Source organism: Anthonomus grandis, chromosome 5, assembly GCF_022605725.1.
Source record: "Anthonomus grandis grandis chromosome 5, icAntGran1.3, whole genome shotgun sequence".
Taxonomy (NCBI): Eukaryota; Metazoa; Arthropoda; class Insecta; order Coleoptera; family Curculionidae; genus Anthonomus; species Anthonomus grandis.
The window spans coordinates 29464905-29485765 of record NC_065550.1 but is presented as its reverse complement, the minus strand read 5'-3'; the positions used below and the strand labels follow the sequence as shown (position 1 = coordinate 29485765).

The window sequence follows — 20861 nt, the reverse complement described above, 5'->3', positions numbered from 1 at the left end:
ACGAGTAAACTTATTAATTTATTAACGTTAATCTTAAGTAATAAACAGTGACTAATATTGTTGCCAATGCTTAACTCATTAGTTTATTTACGACTCTGTCGTCTCATTAAATCGTCGAGTCTCATTATATAATCGTGTATTACTCGATTGTTGTACATATTAAGAGATGACATACATCCATGCGATGCGATACTTATCGTATTATTATTTATATAAATTGATGAAGTAATTACGGTTAATTGTATCCCGAATATAGCCCACTTATTTATATCCAGAACGTATCGGTGTTTAATCGCCCCCACGCTTAATTCGAATTTCTCGGGCTTAATCTGGAAAAAATTACCGTGCAACGCCTTCCTTTTTTTCTAATTGGATTATTGCGTTAGCCATGGTCGGTAATTAGAAAGAGTTTTTATCAGTAGCGTAGAAGAAGCTTCTATTCAATTTTTTTTATTTAGATATATTTCTACAAAGGACACTTGGCAAGCCTGCTTTTGCATCCCTTCCCTACCCCCTTCTCCAACCAGTTTGTGCATAGTAGCGGTGATGATGAGGCATAGGTATTTTCATTTTAATTAAAATTCCAGGATTTTATTCAAAACGCTAATTCATTTAAATTTATAAAACAAACTGAAAGGTTTGGCAACGCTGTTTTTACAGTAACTCTGCCCTCAAGGTGAAGCGAACAGTAGTGAAGGTAGGCGTGATAAGGCAAAACAAGGTTGCCAACGAAATACTTTTTCCTACTTGTCAGGAATAAATAAAACATTGAATGGGAGCGATCTTAACACTAGCAACGAGAATGAGATCTACTTACTGCTTTGCAATGTTGCACATTATTTAGTCGGCCATTAGACGTAGAGATTCATTCCTTACATCTTCACAGTTAACTAACATAAAAGAAAACAAAACAAAAAGAAACACCTGAGGAGTTGGCAACTTTGGCGATATGTTTTCCTATAAAGTGAGTTGATAACTTGAATTTGCTTAAAAATTGACTCCAATGCTGCCAGCTTGTCTACAGTTACTTTATTATACCTAAAATGTTCATCCTTAAGAACCGTGGCATGTAATTTGAAATTTAAATAAAATGCTTGTCCTGGTTTACGACAAATAACACAATGAGGTTTGACAACAATGCTTTAATGTTGCTCCGCCCACTTATGCTCAAGTGACCAGTGTGCGCACCGCAGCTCCTCCTACTGCGCGCACTTTATACGTAGTAGGCGTGGCAAAAGCATTACAATGTTGCCAATGCAAAGAAATTGTGGGAGTTTGAAAAAAAAATTCTAGCAGGTCAACGTTGCCAAGTCGAACAATTATTCTGTTCGAGGATGAATTTCTGAAAAATTTTTACTGAAATTAATAAAATATCAAATTAAAGCAATTTTAAACTTATACTGCTTGACAACGTTAGAGACAAAATCGTTAAGTAAAATTTAAATAAAAAAAATGAGCGCACTTAACACCAGCGATTTGCTCTCCTATAAGGTCTATCTCATTTGGCAACTTGATTACGATGTTGCCAACAAGCCTACAATTACTTTAGCAGTAATTTTGCGTCAAAATTTTCATAGTCTTAAGAACCGTAACGTCATAAGTGAGTTTTTTTTATGGCTTATGGGAGTTTACAGTTGACAAATGACACAATCCAATTTTTGAAATTTATTTTTCCAATCTCTTGTTAATAGTTAAAAATGACAGTTGACAAAAGACCCATATGTTTAAAATTTCAGAAATAACCTCAAAATTGACTTGACGCATGTTGCTATAATATTTTTGTGACAGATGACCGTTGACAAAGGACGCAATGCAATTCGTAACCTGTTGACAGTGACAAGTGACAGTTGACGCAATTAAATTCGTGACTCTTCTGACATTTCTTTCTGATATGATATTGACAGTTACAAACGACAGTTGACAAATGACACGATTCAAAGTGTTAAGTCAATGTCTGCGATTGCAGAATATTCCTCTTGGACACGATTACCGAAACCCTGGATAAAATAGCTTTCAATGCATGAATTTTCATGAATTTTTCAATAAAAGAAAAAAGTCGAAAGAATCTTTTAAATTAAAGATCAAGCTTGTCTGAGCACCAGAAGTAGAATTTTGGCTTTTTATTGGAAACTGCCTTGCCTCTTTGACACGATTACCAAAAACCTGAATAAACCTGCTAATAAATCTGCTGTGTTGTCTATTGCAGGGATTTTTTTGTGAATTTTTCAATAGAGGCTAAAAACAGTTCAAAGAATCTTTAAAAGTAAAAATAAGGCTCATCTGAGCACCAGAATTGGAGTTCTGGCTCTTTATTGGAAACTGTATTTTGTCTTGAATGCGATTTCCAAAAACCTTGATAAAACAGTTTTCAATACATGGATTTTCGTGATTTTTTGAACAGAAGCTAAAGAACAGTCCAAAGAAACATTTAAAGTAAAAGCTGAGTATTAAAAGTGGAATAATATATTGGAAATTGTCCTTTTGGACACGATTACGAAAACCTTGAATAAAATAGCGCTGTAGCCCTTCTAAAATCTCTCGTGCCAATATGTATTTGACAGTTAAAATTCTAATTATTAATTGCTTAATAAGGCTGAAGTCAATGTAAATAATTCTAAAACTGACTTGATGCATGCACTCCACATAATATGCTTATATATATATATATATATATTGGTAAATGATAAACGACAGTTGATAAATGACGTAAAGATATGTGGTTGACAAATGACAGTTGACCAATAATGAAATGCAACATTGCCTTTTGACAGAATTAACCTCAAAATTGACGCGATAAAAATGACACAATCCATGTCTGGAATTTCAGAAATAAGCTCAAAATTTACTTGATGCATATACCCCGTAAAAATTAAAACATTTTTGTTGGTATTGACAAATAAAATGAAATCCAACTTTTCTTTTGTTAGAATTAACCTCAAAATTAACTTCATGCATGGCACATGTAATACGTGCTATACTCCTGCTAAATCTCTGCAACTCCACTTACACTAATATCGTCTTCAAAGGGGGTTTAACTAAATTTCCCGTTTAATGTCTCTCCCTCTCTCTCTCTCTGCTTTCCGGCAGGAGTATCAATTTCCTTGGAAATGTGCAATTATGGCAAACGAGATTCCTAGCCCACACCCCCATTAAGTTGCACGCCACTGTACCGAAATGTATTAATTAAAAATATATTGAGGTGTGTCAGCTCAATTATGAAATGAATAGAGCGTGCTATTTCCACGTTAGTTTTCGTTGAGTTTTTAATACGTGAGGGTTAAGTTATGAATTTGATGGTGCACGAGTTACCTGGGTACTTGTACGAGGACTCGTACAAGCACCAGTGGGTCAGGCTCAGCATGTTATGGGAGGAAGTAGTAAGTTGAGTTTTTCAATTAAATGAGTGAAAATTACGAATCGTTTTGAGCCTTTTGTAAAAATTTGTCAAGCAAAAAAAAATTTTTACAGTGTCCTCATAAATGGTTTATCAAGGAATTAATCCCTGATAACATTGAAAATTGTGCGATTCTTTATCAGATTTTTTTCAAATGCAGGATCAAGGTTTTGTTGGCTAAACATTTGCTTACAGTCGAGAATAATATAGTGGATTTGCGAGTTGTTTTCTTAAGGTTTTTGGGGATAAAAGTGACGTTTTCATTGGGTTTTGATTATGGTAAGAACAATGCCAACTATGCTTTAAAATAACACTTTTTAAATTTTATTTTTAATTCTCTGCTGTGACGTCTTTTTAAATAAATTACTCGTTTTTACGTTGTTTTACGGATTCGAAGGACCGAGGTATACGTTTTTACGTACCAATGCCGCCGACTGATTACATTTAGAGGCCTAGAAAGTAGAAAATTGTCACTTTTTTTCCGGATCGAATAAATGTTGGTGATTTTCTTCGTTTTAATTTGAGAGGAAAACACATTTTTTATTCGAAATGTTATTTCCCAGGCGTAGTTAAAAATTGAGAGAAATTGATCCGGCTCGTAGGACTAAAAACAATTAAAACTATCTTGTTCCTTTATGAACTAATTTCTAGTGGAAAAATTAATGTTTTTTTCTCGGTTCAAAGAACCAAATAATTTGAAATCAATAATAATAGAGGCTTATTTATTTACTGAATTGTACAATGAAAAAAAAACATTTAAGTGTCAATAAAGCCACAAAAAGTTATCCACAAATGAAAGACTAAAGCAATCGGTTGGTAATTGATAGTCACCATCTTTTTTCCTTTGTTCGATTAAGTCTATATGGTAAAATAAAAAAAATTATATTAGGATGATTTAAATGTAAGACAAGTTTTAGCCTTTGGTGATCTATACTATATGAGCATTAGAGGTAAAGCTCCAAGTATTAAGTTTAAGTTAGAAAAGAAAAAATAATAATTTAGGAGGAAATTTTAGTCTAAAAAATAGTTCAATATTGCCTGGAAAAAATCATAAATGACTTCAAATGCCTTGAAAAAATTATTATAATTGCCTGGATGAGACTGGAAACCCTAATTGATGTGCCTTAAAAATTTACAAAATATTATTTAAACGTCAAGAAATACTGCCTGGAATACGAATTAATTAAATTTTCCTAGAAAAATCTGAGCTACATAAATAAATGATAATACAAGACACTGTAAATGCCTCGACATAATGGCATTCCCAAAATTGAAGTTTGAGAAATAGTAATAAACTGCCTAGATACAATTTGTCTTCCAAGCAGGTGATATAGAGTCTCTGTCAGATAATCCAATAATTGAGTACACTTAACTGCTTGGAAGAATTAAAAATATTGTTCCAAGCAGTTGTTTCTGAGTGTCTTACTGTTCTCTCCTTTCTCTCTCTGTCCAATGATTGAATGCATTCAACTCCCTTGAAGAAATACAATTTGTCCCCCAAGCAGTTGGTTAAGAGTCTCTGTCAAATAATCCAATGTATGTTCATCTTTGTCCAATAATTGAGTACACTCAACTGCCTGGAAGAAATAATAATATTCTCAAAGGCAGTTGATTCAGAGTGTCCTACTTTTCTTTCGCTTCTCTCTCTGTCCAAAGATTAAATGTATTCATCTGCCTTGAAAAATTAAAAATTTTTTCCAAAGTAGTTGATTAAGAGTATGTCCCTGATAATCAAATACATTTTGATCTTTCTTCAAGAATTGTGTACACTCAACTGCCTGGAAGAAATAATAATATTCTCCCAGGCAGTTGGTTCAGAGTTTCTTACTCTCCTCTCCTTTCTCTCCGTCCAATGATTGAATGCATTCAACTGCGTTATAGAAATACAATCTTTCTCCCAAGTAGTTTATTAAGAGTGTGTATCAGGTATTCAAATACATTTTTATCTTTGTTCAATTATTTAGTACACTTAACTGCCTGGAAGAAATAAAAATATTCTGTGTCTTACTATCCTCTCCTTTCTCTCTCTGCCCAATGACTGAATGCATTCAATTGCCTGGAAGAAATAATAATATTCTCAAAGGCAGTTGATTCAGAGTGTCTTACTTTCCTTTCCCTTCTCTCTCTGGTTTTTTTCTCCCAAGTAGTTGCACACTAAACCGGCTGGAAGAAATAAAAATATTCTTCTAGGCAGTTGGTTCAGAGTGTCTTACTCTCCTATACTTTCTCTCTCTGTCCAATGATTGAATGCGTTTAACTGCCTTGAAAAAATACATTTTTTCTCCCAAGTAGTTCCTTAAGAGTCCTTCCTTAAGTGTATCAGGTAATCAAAGAAATTATCATCTTTGTCCAATAATTTAGTATACTCAACTGCCTGGAAGAAATAATTATATTCTCCCAGGCAGTTGGTTCAGAATGTCTTACTCTCCTCTCTTTTCTCTCTCTGTCCAATGATTGAATGCATTCAACTGCGTTATAGAAATACAATCTTTCTCCCAATTAGTTGAATAACAGTCTGTACCAGGTAATCAAATGTATTTTTATCTTCCTCCAATAATTGAGTGCATTCAACTGCCTGGAAGAAATAATAATATTCTTCCAGGCTCTTCTTTTTCTCTTTTTTAAGGGAGAAAAATTCTCTGAAATTTCAAAACTACTAATCTACTTATAGTATAACAATATTTATCTTATTCTCTCTGACAAGTTAGCCCTAGTCTTCTACTTTGAATAAGCTCCGTGTGATGGTGATACATTAGGTTCAGAACAGGAAGCTGGTGAAAAGGATCAAAATATACAAATTTCTCTGGAAATGAATTTAAAAAAATCAAATTTAAAAAAAAATTCTGCCGTGTGCAAAAATTTAAAAAAACTTATTGAAAAGTTAGTAGAGGAAGTCTTTTCTCCACAAATAAAATGCTAATCCTCTAATTTCAGGAGTGATGGATGCATCAATGCCAAGATTTGAGTTACTTAACACATACACATCAAACATAGTCTAGGTGGTAAACTGACAAAATAGACAACCCACCTGCCAACTTACCTTATTAAAACCGACAATCTCGCTTTGACATCTAAAAAAATCATTTTGTTCTCCACTTACAGCCTCCCGAAAATGAACTCCAAAAAACCGAACGCGTCATGTCCGAACACGAACTGAGAGTACAGCGCAGCCTCCAAAAACTCACCGTGCCCGACTGGTACAAAAACTCCCAAATACCCGGCCAGGGGTTCCTGCTCAAGAAGAACCAACAGCCGCGAGAATCCAGATGGACGGGCACCACCGGCTCCAAGACCACCAGCTTAAGTTCACTGGGTTCGGGCACCCAGAGCCCCTTAATACTCAGCCCCACACCGACCAGTCAACCGTTCGTCAGGTGGAGCACCTCGAAACTGAACAGCACCGCCTCCTCCCCATGCCAGAGCACCCGCAGCAGTTTCAACCAGGGCAGTAGACAACCGAACGGTAGCATTTCACCCAGCAGTGTCAGATCCAGCTTCAGCTACAGACAGCCATACTTAGGGTGGAGATCGCAGGAGCGTCTCAATCGGCCTAGGACCCCCGCGGAACGTTTGGCGAGCACCCTGCTTACGAGACAACCCCAAGAGAATCCAGAGATCCAGACTTCGATCAAGGAGGTTACTTCCGCGATCGTACATTACGTAAGCGGATTGAAACCGAGCGAGGATCAAGAGAACAGCCGGTCCAGTTCGGTGTCTCCGAGGGGTAGTCAGAAACTTTGTTGGTTGGAGAGTTCTTTTGTTGGTACGAAACCTTTGGATAGTCCGGAGACTCCGGTTACTTGCTCAGAGAGTCCGGTGCCGCCTCCGACGCAGAGTTTGAGGCTGGAGCTACAGAATCATAGTAGTAACGGTGAGTCTGTACGGGTGTAGGCTGTAGATTGTGTGCTATAGATGATTATTTTATGGACATCAATCACATTTAGTTTTCTTTTGTTAATTTAATAAAAAAGTGGGGTCTATGGGTGGCTTTTGTACAAAAATTGTCGATTGTTTCAAAATTTGCAAAAAACAATATGAGACATGCGATGCATTACATTTCCACTCTCACTTACAATTTACGCTTTGCCTATGAACTGACAAATATTTGCCAGGCGTTTATACTGGAGGAAGATCATCTATCGTTCTGTTTAAACTACAAGGTGTTACAGAATAAGATGCTGATCCTTAAGGGTCTTAATTCTTAGGTGATTTTATAAAGAAAAGTTTAAATAAAGCTACGACCTTAACCCCTTAACTTTTGAATTACAGGGGCTTAAAATCTTTAAAAAAATCGTTTCTTTATCATAACTTTAATAACTTTCTACTTATGTTTATGAAATTTAGCACACACTCTCTAGTAGTATCATTTTAACAACTTTTTGATGAAGAAGTTTTTTTAAAAGTTTATCCAGTGGCGTCCGTACAGGAACGTAATCTAAATCTTTTTGAAAAATATGTACGCCACTGCTTTTCCGTAAAATAAATACTATTTTTATAATTTCCATTCATTTTAGGGCAAATTTGATTTCTGGACGTGCTTTCGTCCGACATGCGTTTACCGCGAAAAAAATAAAAACAATTTTATGCATGGTCAATTTATTAGTAAAAAAAAAATAATTTATTTATTTCATAAACATATGTACATTACGTAAACAAAAATACAAATTTTTGAAATTATTGTTGAAAGTGTCCATCACAACATTTTAACACTTTGTATTTTTTTAACACTCTGTAAGTAAAAAGTTAAGGAGTTTAGGACATATTTTGCATTTAACTTTATTTGAATTTTTCTTCTTAAAATCATTTAAGGATTTATACCCATCAGCTAGGATCAGCTCTTATTCTGTAACACCCTATGTATTAATCAAAATATAACCTAGAAAGGCTTAATCTTCGGTATTTCATGCCCAATTTCCATATCAAATATCTGAAGTAGGTTATATACAGGGTGGCCCAGTTTCGAAAGCGGAAACTTAAATGGCAGATAAAAATAACATTGTTCATTATTGTTTTTGATGGTACGTATTGAAATGGCAGTGACAGCTGTCACATGTGCATTTTAATTTGTATTATACATTTTTAATTTTTTTTTAATTTTAAATTTCTATTCATAAACTTCTTTCCTTCTTTCATGCTTTTTTACACACTTTTGAAGATTTGTAAAAATCGACTAATTGAAAAATCTTTTGAGACATGCCTTATTGAACTACGCATGCTTCAATATTTTCTCAATGTCGCTCTCATTAGAGTGCTTTAAACATGACCAGTTTTGAAATCAAAACATGTGTCACAGTTGACTTTGACAGGACTGTCATATTAAACTGCGCATATGTCATTGTCTTACCAACTTGCCCTTAATCACTTTTTTGCCCTTAAGCCACCCTCTCTACTTATTTTCTGAATTTTTTTTTGGGTGCTGAAAAAAATAATTTTCTATATGAATGATGCTTGTCTGTTTGTACATAATATGTAGTCGTAGTAATTTTACGTAATATATACATGGTGGATTTTTTTTTGTAAAAATGTTCTTTCTCCACCACTGTATATTAATTCACAAATTGGGTGCTTAAATGTATGTTTGTATGTAATTTTTTTTTTATTTACGATCGGAAAGAGCTTTAATAGTTGCCTTATTAACAGATTTGTTATTCTTAGAGTAGTTTATATTAAAAATAATGTTTTTTTTTTAAATCTATAAATGTGTCACCACATGGTTTACGTCCTGTAAATTGTGACAGGTTATGATATTTTTTGCCTTATTTATTGTTTTCTTTTGACGTAATGATTAATTAGGATACCCTATATATTCTTGTAGATTTTTATTATTATTACTATTAATTATTATTATTATTATTATCGAATTTACTGGCATAGATTATATTAATTTTATGTTTTATTTCTGTATAGTTAGATGATACGTTTATATATTCATGCGTGTACAAAGAGTATATGTTTCACCTTATTATATTTTAGTTAATAAAATTGTTTTATTTTTTATATTTTTTTTGTTTTTTTTTTAGTTTGTTTTAGCTTAGTCCCTTTGTTTTGTGTAAATGAAAAAAAGGTAAATATATTTGTTTTACTTTAAGCTTTAAAGGGTGAATAGACACTTCGAACTGATGTGTATATATTTTCCAAAAACTGTACTTGTTCCACGGTGTATATTATAAGAAAAACCTCCCGCTTTAGACTTGGCAACCCTGTCAGCGAACGACACCAGGGTGCGTCCCTCCCCGAGCTCAACTACCCTCGAGGACGTGTTGGACTCGCTCTTAGGGTTGCCACCCTCCGGGAGGGCAACGAGCCCTTGCCTGCAAGGTAGGAGGCATGTGTAAGTAGTGTTCTGATTTTTTCATTTTTCGGTCACGGGTTCCCAGCCTCTACCACCCCTTATTTTTTTTTTAGTTTAGCTCTATGTAAGTAAAATAGTCACTGGGTAAGAAAGTAATGATTGAACATTTGGTGATTCTTCGGTGTTTTTCTTGTTTATTTCTTTCGGTGGACATGAAAATTGAATTAGTGGGGAAGAATATAACAATTTTTTTTGACCTAAAGTGGTAAATTGTCTCTTCATATTAAATTAACAGTTCCTAATTTCAAAGGGACCTACGAGTGTCATCTAGGAAAAAAACCAATGATGCATCTGTATTATTAAAACTGCATATTATTATCCTTGAAGTCAAAACTAAGCAGAGGTCAAAAAGTGTTTATTGCATTAGATTTAACATCAAAACAATGGGTCGAAATTAATCATTTAAAAAGGAACTTGAGGTAAAGGCAAGAAAGATCTTTTATTGAAATATGTTAATGGTGTTTCTAAAATAATAGCAAAAAACTGAGTTGTCCTTCTGTAAATCTACCAACATTTGGATCGGAGTTATTTGTGTACTTCCAAAATGTTGGTAGTCTGCGTACTACTTTTCGAAAATGTCTCTTACTCCCGATACTCTGAACTCCAGTTGTTTTATTATAATATGGAACGAATCGAAGCGACAGATACGAAAAAAATAGTGAATTCAAATCAAATATTTATACAGTGTCTTTAGAAGGTGAGTAGCCAAACGGAAATAGTGAATAGGTGAGGTTACTAGTTATTTAAAACGCATAGTATATTTTTGGTTTTTTCCTCAAACTTAAGAAGTAATATTTTTTTTCCTATTTTTATTAGATTTTCCCCGTTTTTTTACTTTAACCTTCAATTTTTTTTTAATTTTTGGCCAAAATAGCGCACAATTAATTTTATTTCAAAGACTAATGTTGTCTCATTCAGATTTAGGTAATAAGTGAGAAAAATATTTAAAGAGAAACTAATAGGGGAGTAACAAACTTTCTCAAATCAATAGAAAAAAAAATGTTACGTTAACTTTACAATGGTAAAACTAATAATAAAAAAGTTGTGTGGTTTTAAAATGTGTTAAAAACTTCTCGAGTTAATAGTCTTTCTAACGATGTGCCACCACAAGTAACAAAAATAATTAGGTAACTTACGAAAAACAAATAAGTTTGTCTTCAAGGACGCGTGAACCAATTTCTTGAAAGCAACCTAATCTAATTGAGCAGGTATAAACTTATGTCTCTTTCTAACACTGCTAAATCTGTTGCGCTACTCTTTCACCGTTCTAAAACAGCTAAACCTATTGTGCCCTTTCGTTTCCATGACCCTTTCCTTTACAGGTTGATTAAAAAAAAACATATTTTTTACTTCAAATCGTTTATTTATAAGTCTTGCTCAAATTGATGGCCATTATTTCTAATACACGCGTAACATCGCTTTCTTATTTCTCTTGTGGTATACTGTAATGTTAGTTCCCGTCTCATTATTACAAAAGCGTCATCAATTTTTCCTATCAATTGTTCCCTTTATAGGTTCGAAATACACAAGTTCTTTTGCACGGCCCCAGACGTAAAAATCAAGCGGCGTCAAGTCCGGTGATCTTGCAGACCATGGGATAGGGCCATCTCTGCCAATCCAAGTATTGGGAAATGCATTGTCTAGGTGCTTCCGGATCGCCAATCTCCAGTGCGCTGGGCACCCATCGTGTTGAAACGTTATTTGTTCTTCATTGAGAAAATTTGGAACCCCGTTCAAGAGTTCGGGCAGATCATTTAATAAAAAAATCTAGATAATTATCCCTATTCAAATTATCCGGTAAATAATGTGGACCAATAAGTGTATTACCAATTAGGCCTGCCCAAACGTTTACTGAGAATTTCCTTTGAAAGGACACGACTCTTCATTTTTGGATTTTCTTACTTTTTTAAATGCTGAAATTTTCACCCTTTTTTAAACTGAATCGTATATGAGATACGCATCTTCTACAGTTTAATAAATATTTGATAGTTGATAAATATACCAAAATCAAAAATGTACTAAAAAATCGTTGAATAAATATATATTTAACGATAATAATATATAATGTGTTGCTTAGGATGGTTATGTCTTGTACGTCGAGATGGTGCATTAATGTTAGTAATTCCAGTCAACTTAAGACTAAAAGTGTGCAATAAATTATAAAACATGTCCAGATCTCTATGTGTACGACGGATCTGGAGAGTTGTAATATTAAGAGATTCTTCTACCTGAGGATAATTTATGTCATTTACAGCTCAATGTTCCCTAAATAAAATATATCATGTTATCATATCATATCACAAATATGAACATTGTGATAAGGCTTCCAAACATACGAATAATAATCAAGTTCTTTAATGTCATTTCAATCCATATAAGAAATCCTGAAGCCTTGAAGCTTGTAAATGGTGCCTTTTATTTTTTTGAGGTTATACTTAGAAAACAGTTTTAATTTTCTTTGATTAGTGATTCTCAATATTGTTCTTATTGCATTAAATTACTCTTTTATGGATCTGTATCCAGGTGTACATTTTTATGTTTTATATTTTGGGGTCAGACTGTGGCCTGCATTTATCCGCTGATTCTGTATAAAAGTTTGTTTTCCTTTCGGTACTTAAGGTATTCTGTTTAATATATTTTATAAGAATTGTGTTCAGATTTTAATGTGTAATAATTTAAATTTCTATTGTTTATATATATCCCTAGCCATTAGACTTATATTTTGACTTGTACAAATACATTCTGGGTAATATACAGGGTGTTTGGAAAGCGAGTAGCCAAACAGAAATGGTGAATAGGTGAGGTTACTAGATATTTAAAACGCATAGTATTTTTTTGTTTTTTTCTCAAATTTAAGGAGTAATATATTTTTTCCTTTTTTTATTAGATTTTTTCCATTTTTTACTTCTAACATTCAATTTTTTTTTAATTTTTAGCCAAAATGGCGGGATTTACATATCTAGTTTTTAAACTCGATTACTACACCTCAAATATTTCATGAAATTCTGCTGAAAAATCACTATTTTTCGTCGGTATTATCCAATCTAATAACGCTGTTTTTATACTAAATACTTATATATAAAATTATATCAAATTTAAATAAACAGCGGTATTAAATTAAATATTAAATATATATTTTCTGCAAAAACTTTGTTTTTCATTAACACAGCCCTTAACCCCCCACCCACCCCAAACATTTGCCCCGTAAGAAATTCTTTTGAAAAATCACTGTTTTTCGTCCATAATATCCAATTCAGTAGCACTGTTTTTGTATTAAAAATTTATTAATGTAGATATATATAATTATATCAAATTTAATAAAACAAACTGTGTTATTAGATTAGATATTAACAGCGAAACCAGCATGCGTATTATTTTGGAAAACAATAATTTTTGAAAACAATTTCTTACTGGTAAGTTGTGTGGGGTGGGTGGGGGGTAGAGTTAATAAAAACTGTTTTTTTTGCAGAAAATAATTGTCTGAAAAAAACAAGATTTTTAAGAAAATTATAAGTGATAAAGAATCTATAAAATATCTAAAGTTTTCGAGTAAAAAGTGAAAAAATCCTATTTTATTTCTCGAAAGCAAGGCGTATCGCTATGAAAATTGCAGTAGTTGTGACATTTTTTATCGCAAATAAGTGAAAACTCAGTTTTCGCACTATCAACCCTGATTTGACTGGAATTACTAACATTCTGCACCATCTTAACGTATGTACAAGACATAACCATTCTTTTTACGTTCCTCTCTGACTATAGCTTCAAAGCGTTCTTGTTAATCAGTATGCTGACAAGCTTGACTGTTTTTCGAATAAAGGTATAAATAAAACTTTGAGTTTAAATTACAAAATTGGCTCCACAGACCCATTTTTAATATTGCACTAATTCTTTTCTAAAAATTTGAGCGTGTTTATACCAACCAACTATTTTTGTGGCACAAGTTCAAGTTGGTACCCTCCGGCATTTTGAGAGTTGAAACTGTCATTTTTACTGCAAAAAGAGTGGGGGCTATGTTCTTTTGCTTATTTCTTGTTCAATCTTTAATACGGTCTCTGTCTACGGAGTCTCATTAAAAAAATTATTTAGCCAAAAGTTGCCTCCTGAAACTACCTTCTAACATTTGATTTTGCTTGTCTTTTAGCAGCGGTTAAACGATAAGGTAACGCCTTACTCCATTATAAAAGTTAGAAATGTCGTGTTTCACTTGTCGGTTTATACATCGAATTTTACATCGAAATCTAGTTTATCTGATTGTACACTAATAAAGATAAACTATATTTTGATCTAAAATTCCATGCGTCCATACTTGAATTTTCACCAATGGTCACGTCATTCCTGGTCACGTACACCGAAAGAAATATTAGCCAAATTTAATTAAACATTACTTTTTAACCTAAAAACAAAAGCTTTTGTGTTGCGAAAAATATACAGGATGCAATTATACGCCCCCTGTATATTAAAAAAAGGGCAGTAGATAAGTGTCGCTTATTTTTATCAGCAAAATGAATGTTTATTGGGGATTATACACTCACAACCCTTGTGACGTCTGATTAGTACACTTTTCCCATTCAAAATAATTAAAAGTGGGATATTCTTGGTTGAATTATCATAAAAGGGGTGTGATTTTGTTTGGGATTTTTAATGTAATTATTCAGTGAATTACCCCGTATATGAAGTATAGGTATGAAGTGTAGGTACTAGCATAGGTACTTAGCAATGAATAATTAATGAATTTGCAATTCTAAAAGCTTTAATTCGATTTCTTCATTAGTAGTTCTACAATTGTACGCCTACTGGCAGCAGAGTTTATAAGTTAAATCTTATATATCCTGCTATTTAGTATGGTCACTTTTAACCGAACGTTTCCCCAAATCTCCTGGATCATTCATTGCATATATATGGTACCTGGCCAACTTTAGCTAAACATAGAAAAAAGGATTTTCAATTTAAAGATAAGGAAATAAAATATACTTGTACAGGAACTATTTTTTTATAAATAAATCCTTTTGTCAAGACAAATTAATCAGTAAAGCCAGTAAATAGTATTTCTATTAAAAAGTATACATATAAAGCTCACGAAGACAAATTCGGGCTCTGCATGTGAAATTTAGAAATCTGTCGTTTCGCACAACACCTGTTCACTGCCGATTTACTATATCTTTTATACGACTCCAAAAATAGTAAGTTAATGGATTCAAATCTAGGGAACGAGGTAGTCACGGAATAGGGCCACCTCTTTTAATCAATCTACCCGAAAACACTTCGTTCAGTCAGTTTCTAACATTAACAACGGAATGAGCTGGTGATCAGTCATGCTGAAAATAAAGCTGATTTCGAACATTCAAGGGAAGATGGTGTAAAATGTTTTCAAAGTGAGTTTCTTAAAAGTTGAGGTTGTATTAAGACTTGCTGGAATTTCAATCGGACCGAAAAGTGTACCGTTTAAATCTCTCTCCATTCATTATCAGAAAATTTATTTTTAAAGTTTCCATGTCGCACAATCCAAGGCTTTTCCTGTAAATAGAAATTGCGATTGTGAATATTAAAAACACTGTTTCTTGTAAATGTGACTTGGTCGCTCTACATAATAGTTGGTTGGTTGGTGGTTCCTAATCCACTCGTTAAACCCGATTCTTGGCAAGTAGTCCTGAGGGTCTAAGGTCTTGGACACGTTGGTAATTATATGGTTGAAGCCCTAAAACTCTTAATATTCTACGAACCTAAAAAACAAATTGTTGTAGGACTAATGAACATAATAGGCAATTTTTTCCGCCCCTCGATTGTAAACGTTAACGTAAAAAAATTAATTTGTAATGTTATTTTGAAAAGCATTTTTCTCGAAAACGGAGTTCTAGCGAGGTGTGACTACCTTATTTACACGAATTTGGGGCAAGACAGAAGACAATCTACTACTAAGTTTTAGTTCCCTAAATAGATGATAAAAAGTTTAGCAACTTTAACAAATTTTATTTAAAAATCTGTATGTGTTTCGAAAATATTTACAAAATACTGCCATCACTTGCTTATCTTTAAAACCCTGTATAGACTAGTTGGACCTTACTTTATATAAAATTTTAATCTTATTTAGAGTCATAAAATAAGTGGTTAAAATATTGACGCCTAATTTGAGGACACGCTGTTTACAAGTTAATCTCAATAGACTTTACGTTCCGTTACATAAGAGACTGCACAATTAACAATTTTATAATTAACATCTTTTTTGATTGATGCTATTTATTGTAAGTTTGCCTTTACACGGTTAATTCCACGAACTTGACAGTTTTACCTGCCTAATTGGACCAATAAAAAGGGTAGAAAGAGGTGGCCAAAATCAAATTTCATTTGAATAATCTCATAATTTTATTATTTTATTGCAGTATCTAAAGTAAACGACGAATCAAAAAGGTTACTGATAGAAAAATAGTGCCTTTTTCATTAGGTGTGAGAAGCAGATATTGATCAGGATAAAATAAAACTCTTCAGTCTTATTTCGCATATCATCAATTTCAAAATGGAAATAAAACAATGTTTTTCTTCAATACATTTATTATTTAATTTGCCTAAAAAATCATTACTTGAAATTATAAACAATAATTTATTATAACAGACATTATTGTTTTTTTCATGATAACTCAATGTAGAACCAACACATCCGTCACTCGGCTCTAGAATTTGGGGTTTTGCCAATAAAATACTTGCGATTATATTAATTACACTAAATTTATACTATATACAATATTATACAGGGTTTTCGACACTTTTGCTACACATTTAGATTAGCCTTTTAATAAATACTCCGTACTATCTACACTGTCAATTTTGTTAAAGTTAATACACAATATGTACAGTCTGTTAAGTTTCATTCATAATGTCTACAACATAATAATATATTAATTATACTATAATCTAAAAATGTTTTTTAAAAACTAATAAAAATTTTATAACAGACTATTATCTAAAAAAACAATATAGCTATTTGCAATACAAAATAAACTCTTTGAAATTGAAAAAACTTTTTATAGTATAACATATATCATTTATGTAGCATCAAACTATATTATTAGGTATCAAAAACTTAATTCTAAAACTAATAAACTGTTAAAAAAATATTTATAAAAATACATTCTAGGTGCTCAGCTCTCTTAGTCTCTATACCTCTATCTTGTCTCAGTGAATACAGGAATAATAAGATAATATAGTAAGATACGAGCATGAAATAAAACTAAAAAAATGGGCAGTGCAAACCTTATAAATAAATTCGCTAAATTCATGTCAAAAATTAGAACAAAACAAATATTTAAATAAATATGTATCGTAGTGTAAAGCCAGCAGTATCAGCGTTACTAAAATTTATATTACATATATATATATATATCCCACTCCATGTTTTTCTTGTAATGGGGTTTACTTAAAACGAACTCAACCCATGCTGACCGCATACATGGAAAAACAAACTCAACTGATATGACAAATGATGTTCCATCAGTCAATTTCAACAATGTCATTTTTGTCAACTTTTCCAAGCAACATGTCCGATATACGATACCGATCTTCACCATAAAAGCTTTAAACATGTGGCATCAAACTTTAATGAGAAGTTTGTGGTCAATGTTTCTAGACCGATTTGTCGCCACTATCCTTATGAGAGGTTTGACTCTGATTTTGAAGTAAAGGTGACAGTAGAATAACTCTAACCTATTTTAACTTTGTGTTTTTCGCCTTTTAACACAATTTAAACATAAATACTAATTTCTCCCTTTTTTTAAATATTGTACGTTCTTTCACTTTAAGAAGCGTGTTATTTGTAGTCTTCAATGTTCTTAAATTTTGTTTTAATTTGTGAAAATGTTTTTCCTACTATGTGGAACTCCTGTGCATACAGATAAATAAGTACATTTTATCTCTTTATCTTTAATTTTAAAATCCTTTTTCCTATAAAAAATAAAAAAAACTCATACAACTCACTTTCAGTTAGCACTGATGATGGCTCATACGTTGAAAGGGCTTTTAAACTATTTTAAGAAAAAAGATTAAAGTCATGCGCACACACTCACTCCCAGTACCCCCCTCTCTCCACTCCCTAAACGACATTTACAGAGACAGTGTCAGCTAGCACTAGCCCGCAGCGTCGTGCGAGCGACGCAGAAACCGACGGCGCAGCGTACCGACGTCGCTCAGAAGGTTCAGAACCGGCCGCGGTCAAATTGGACCCGTCGCTACCGGCGGTCGCGATGCTACGTTGCCGCTACTCGCGTTGCAACAAAACGGCGTTGCCGACGTCCAAGGAGGCACGCTCGTTCAAGAACTGCCACAATTGCTCGTATACGTATTGCTCAAGGACGTGCCGCAGGAGCCACTGGGAACGGCATCGGAAAACCTGTTTGTTTTCGAGGATGGGAACGTTGTGTCGACAGGTAAGACACTGTTTTATTGTAGCACAATATTGCAACAATGGTGCTTCCGACAAACTAGATATAGTACTTGGTGCGTGCGTAGAACTTGTGGTAGTACTCTGGTTACTGTGGTCATCAACGAGACACTGAGGAAAAAAAAGGCTGAACACGTTGTTGTCATATATGTTAATTAAACACTCTTTCACAGGTGATTCAAGCGGTAAGAGATCAAAAGGACACACTAAGAGAACTCTCGAAGGTGGGACGAAGAGGTTACATCTCACACGGCCTGGGGGCGGTGAAATGTTTCTATCCAAACCCAGAGGCGGCCGAAAAGTTCTTAGCCGACGGTCTGCAAAGTTTGGGGGAATTGACGTTTGTCCGTTGGCAAGACCTGTTACCTACAGAAATGGGTCCGATGCTCTACAAAGAATTGGTGGAGATGTGCCAGAACTATAACCCTGAGACGAAGTTTGTGCTCTATATATCGCTGTGCGTTATCTCGGAGACTCCCGCCTCTGGAGCGGTCAAATGGGAGAGACAGCTCGTCTCCAGGTGTGCCAAACTGAGGCTGAGCAAAGATCTTAATTTTGTCGGTCAGTATATGTCACATAGCGCGTTTTATACCGGAATAACCTCCTCACTTCCAGGTCCGGAGCTTGCCCCACGCGAAATCGAACCGCCAGAAACCCTGATCCTCACTTGTCCTCCTATCAGACTGCCCACACCGGAAACCAGCATGCGGGCACGCCTAATCGCTTTCAATAACCTTCAGGCTCAATTGAGGGATCGAGGGGTCTCCCTGAAACGTCAGTACCCGGAGATTTACAAGCAAATCGATGAATACTGCGAGGATTTAACGATTAAACCGGTGGCGCAGACGATTTACCCCCGAAATGCCACCACGAATAAGAGTTTTATGTGCATCATCATGTTGGAGAGCGATTTGGAGACTCTGAAGCAGGTGGAGAAGGCTGGAGTTAAGGTGCGGACTGTGGACTGTCTGTTATCTTGTGAGACTACTACTAATATGTAGTCTTTAGGTGATTACTACCTCTATGTTGCTATTGTTTAAGTTTGAAATAGGTTATTGGAGAATTGCTCCTGCCACCATCTGTTGGAGAAACAACCTTAACCTAGAAAATGTTGCACTTGATTGATCCAAATTAAACATGTATTTGACAGATGCCGTCAAGAGAGAATTGGCCCTCGATATATTGATAGATTTTTACCAGTTGAAATATTATATAAAATACGGACTTATTGGAGTATCTAAGGATTTCTGAAATTAATTTCCTTTGGTTTGCTATAAATCAAAGCCAGGTACACACATAACCTTTAAATTAAAATACACAATTCCTTACTGCAAGAATCCAGAAGAGGTTATGAATTCTGACATTTGACAGTAACAACTTCCCCGCAATATTTATTTATAATTTTCCGAAATTAATGGAATATCTAAGGTTCTTGTAAAAACTAATTTTTTTTTGATTTACCATACACCATACACATATGCTAATTAAAATCAGTTTAACTACATAATAGAATTAAAGGCATAAACATAACCTAAAATTCTAGTTTTTACAAATATTGACAAGAATGACAGTTGACAGTGTTCAACGAAGCTATCTTAGAAAAGGCTAAAAATCCTCCCTTAGTTTCAAAGGTTTGTACAAAATACAATTTATAATTTTTTTTTTAGAAATTTATACTTAATAATATATGATGTAAAAAGTAGGGTTAGGTGTGCTTACTTTGGATATTTTGACATATACATATATACTTATATAATTTTTCATCCTCTGTGATTTTTAAAATATATAACATTAAAGCAAATATTCTTATATAAACTATAGGACTTTTGAACGTTTTGCTTCAATTGTACAAACTCGTTGTTTTTAGTCAAATATTTTACGAATTTGTTTTTAATATTATATAGTTCCCTTTTATACTATACAATAAATAAATTAATATAAGTCCCTACATATATAGGCAGATATTCGATAATATTGTTGCAATTTACGTTAGATTTTTTTATTAAATAAATGAATTGTTAAATATTTATATAATAGCCTATATTGTAAAAATAATGCTGAGATTAAGACTTTTTTATTTATAGATGAGATGGGTTAGGGTTATTCACGTGATCCGCGAACGGTTTCATTTTTAACATATTAGCGACACTTTTATTCGTCATCGTTGTCATGTGCATGTGGAAATGTCAGAACAATACGGAATAAAGCAATATTGAAAATTTAAAAGGAAGTTTCATTCTTACTCCGACCCTGTTTAATTTAATAACTTACCATCACACTTCAAAGATGGCGCCTTGGACATTATGGCTTGAATAATGAAATAAAGAAATCCTTCAATGGCAATGAGATGGCGCCACATTAATTGGATTTTAAAGTGGTTCGCGTCTCAGCTAAATTAATTTAATTGTTTTCTTAAAAATTACATGAATGGCACTCCCGTACCCAAATCTGACCTCTACTGTCTACTATACAAAGTTACCTTTGATAAAGCCCCGCGTCTTTAATAATAAATTAAAGAAATCTACGTCTAACTATTGCTAAGTCGGACACCTACAAACAGATGGCGTCACACGAACTGTTTTTTTTTGCCAAAGATTCGTGCTTTGCTAAGTCAATATCAAGATAGATGGCTTACGCGTTCGTTTTATTAAAACTAATTTTGAGAGGCTCCACTAAAATTTGAAAAT

The 20861-nt window shown here is 33.6% G+C and overlaps 1 protein-coding gene across 1 annotated transcript in view; it reads left to right on the top strand.

Annotated features, from left to right (window-relative positions):
- Positions 1-20400, top strand: part of LOC126736792 (uncharacterized) — a 128255-nt gene extending 107855 nt beyond the window's left edge. Inside the window, exons 13-17 of the mRNA XM_050441333.1 lie at positions 6497-7256; positions 9584-9712; positions 17844-18160; positions 18348-18735; positions 18790-20400. Of these exons, the coding sequence (XP_050297290.1) occupies positions 6497-7256; positions 9584-9712; positions 17844-18160; positions 18348-18735; positions 18790-19175 (1980 nt within the window). The 3' untranslated portion in view covers positions 19176-20400. The remainder of the gene's footprint in view (positions 1-6496; positions 7257-9583; positions 9713-17843; positions 18161-18347; positions 18736-18789) is intronic.
- Positions 20401-20861: the final 461 nt, after the last annotated feature.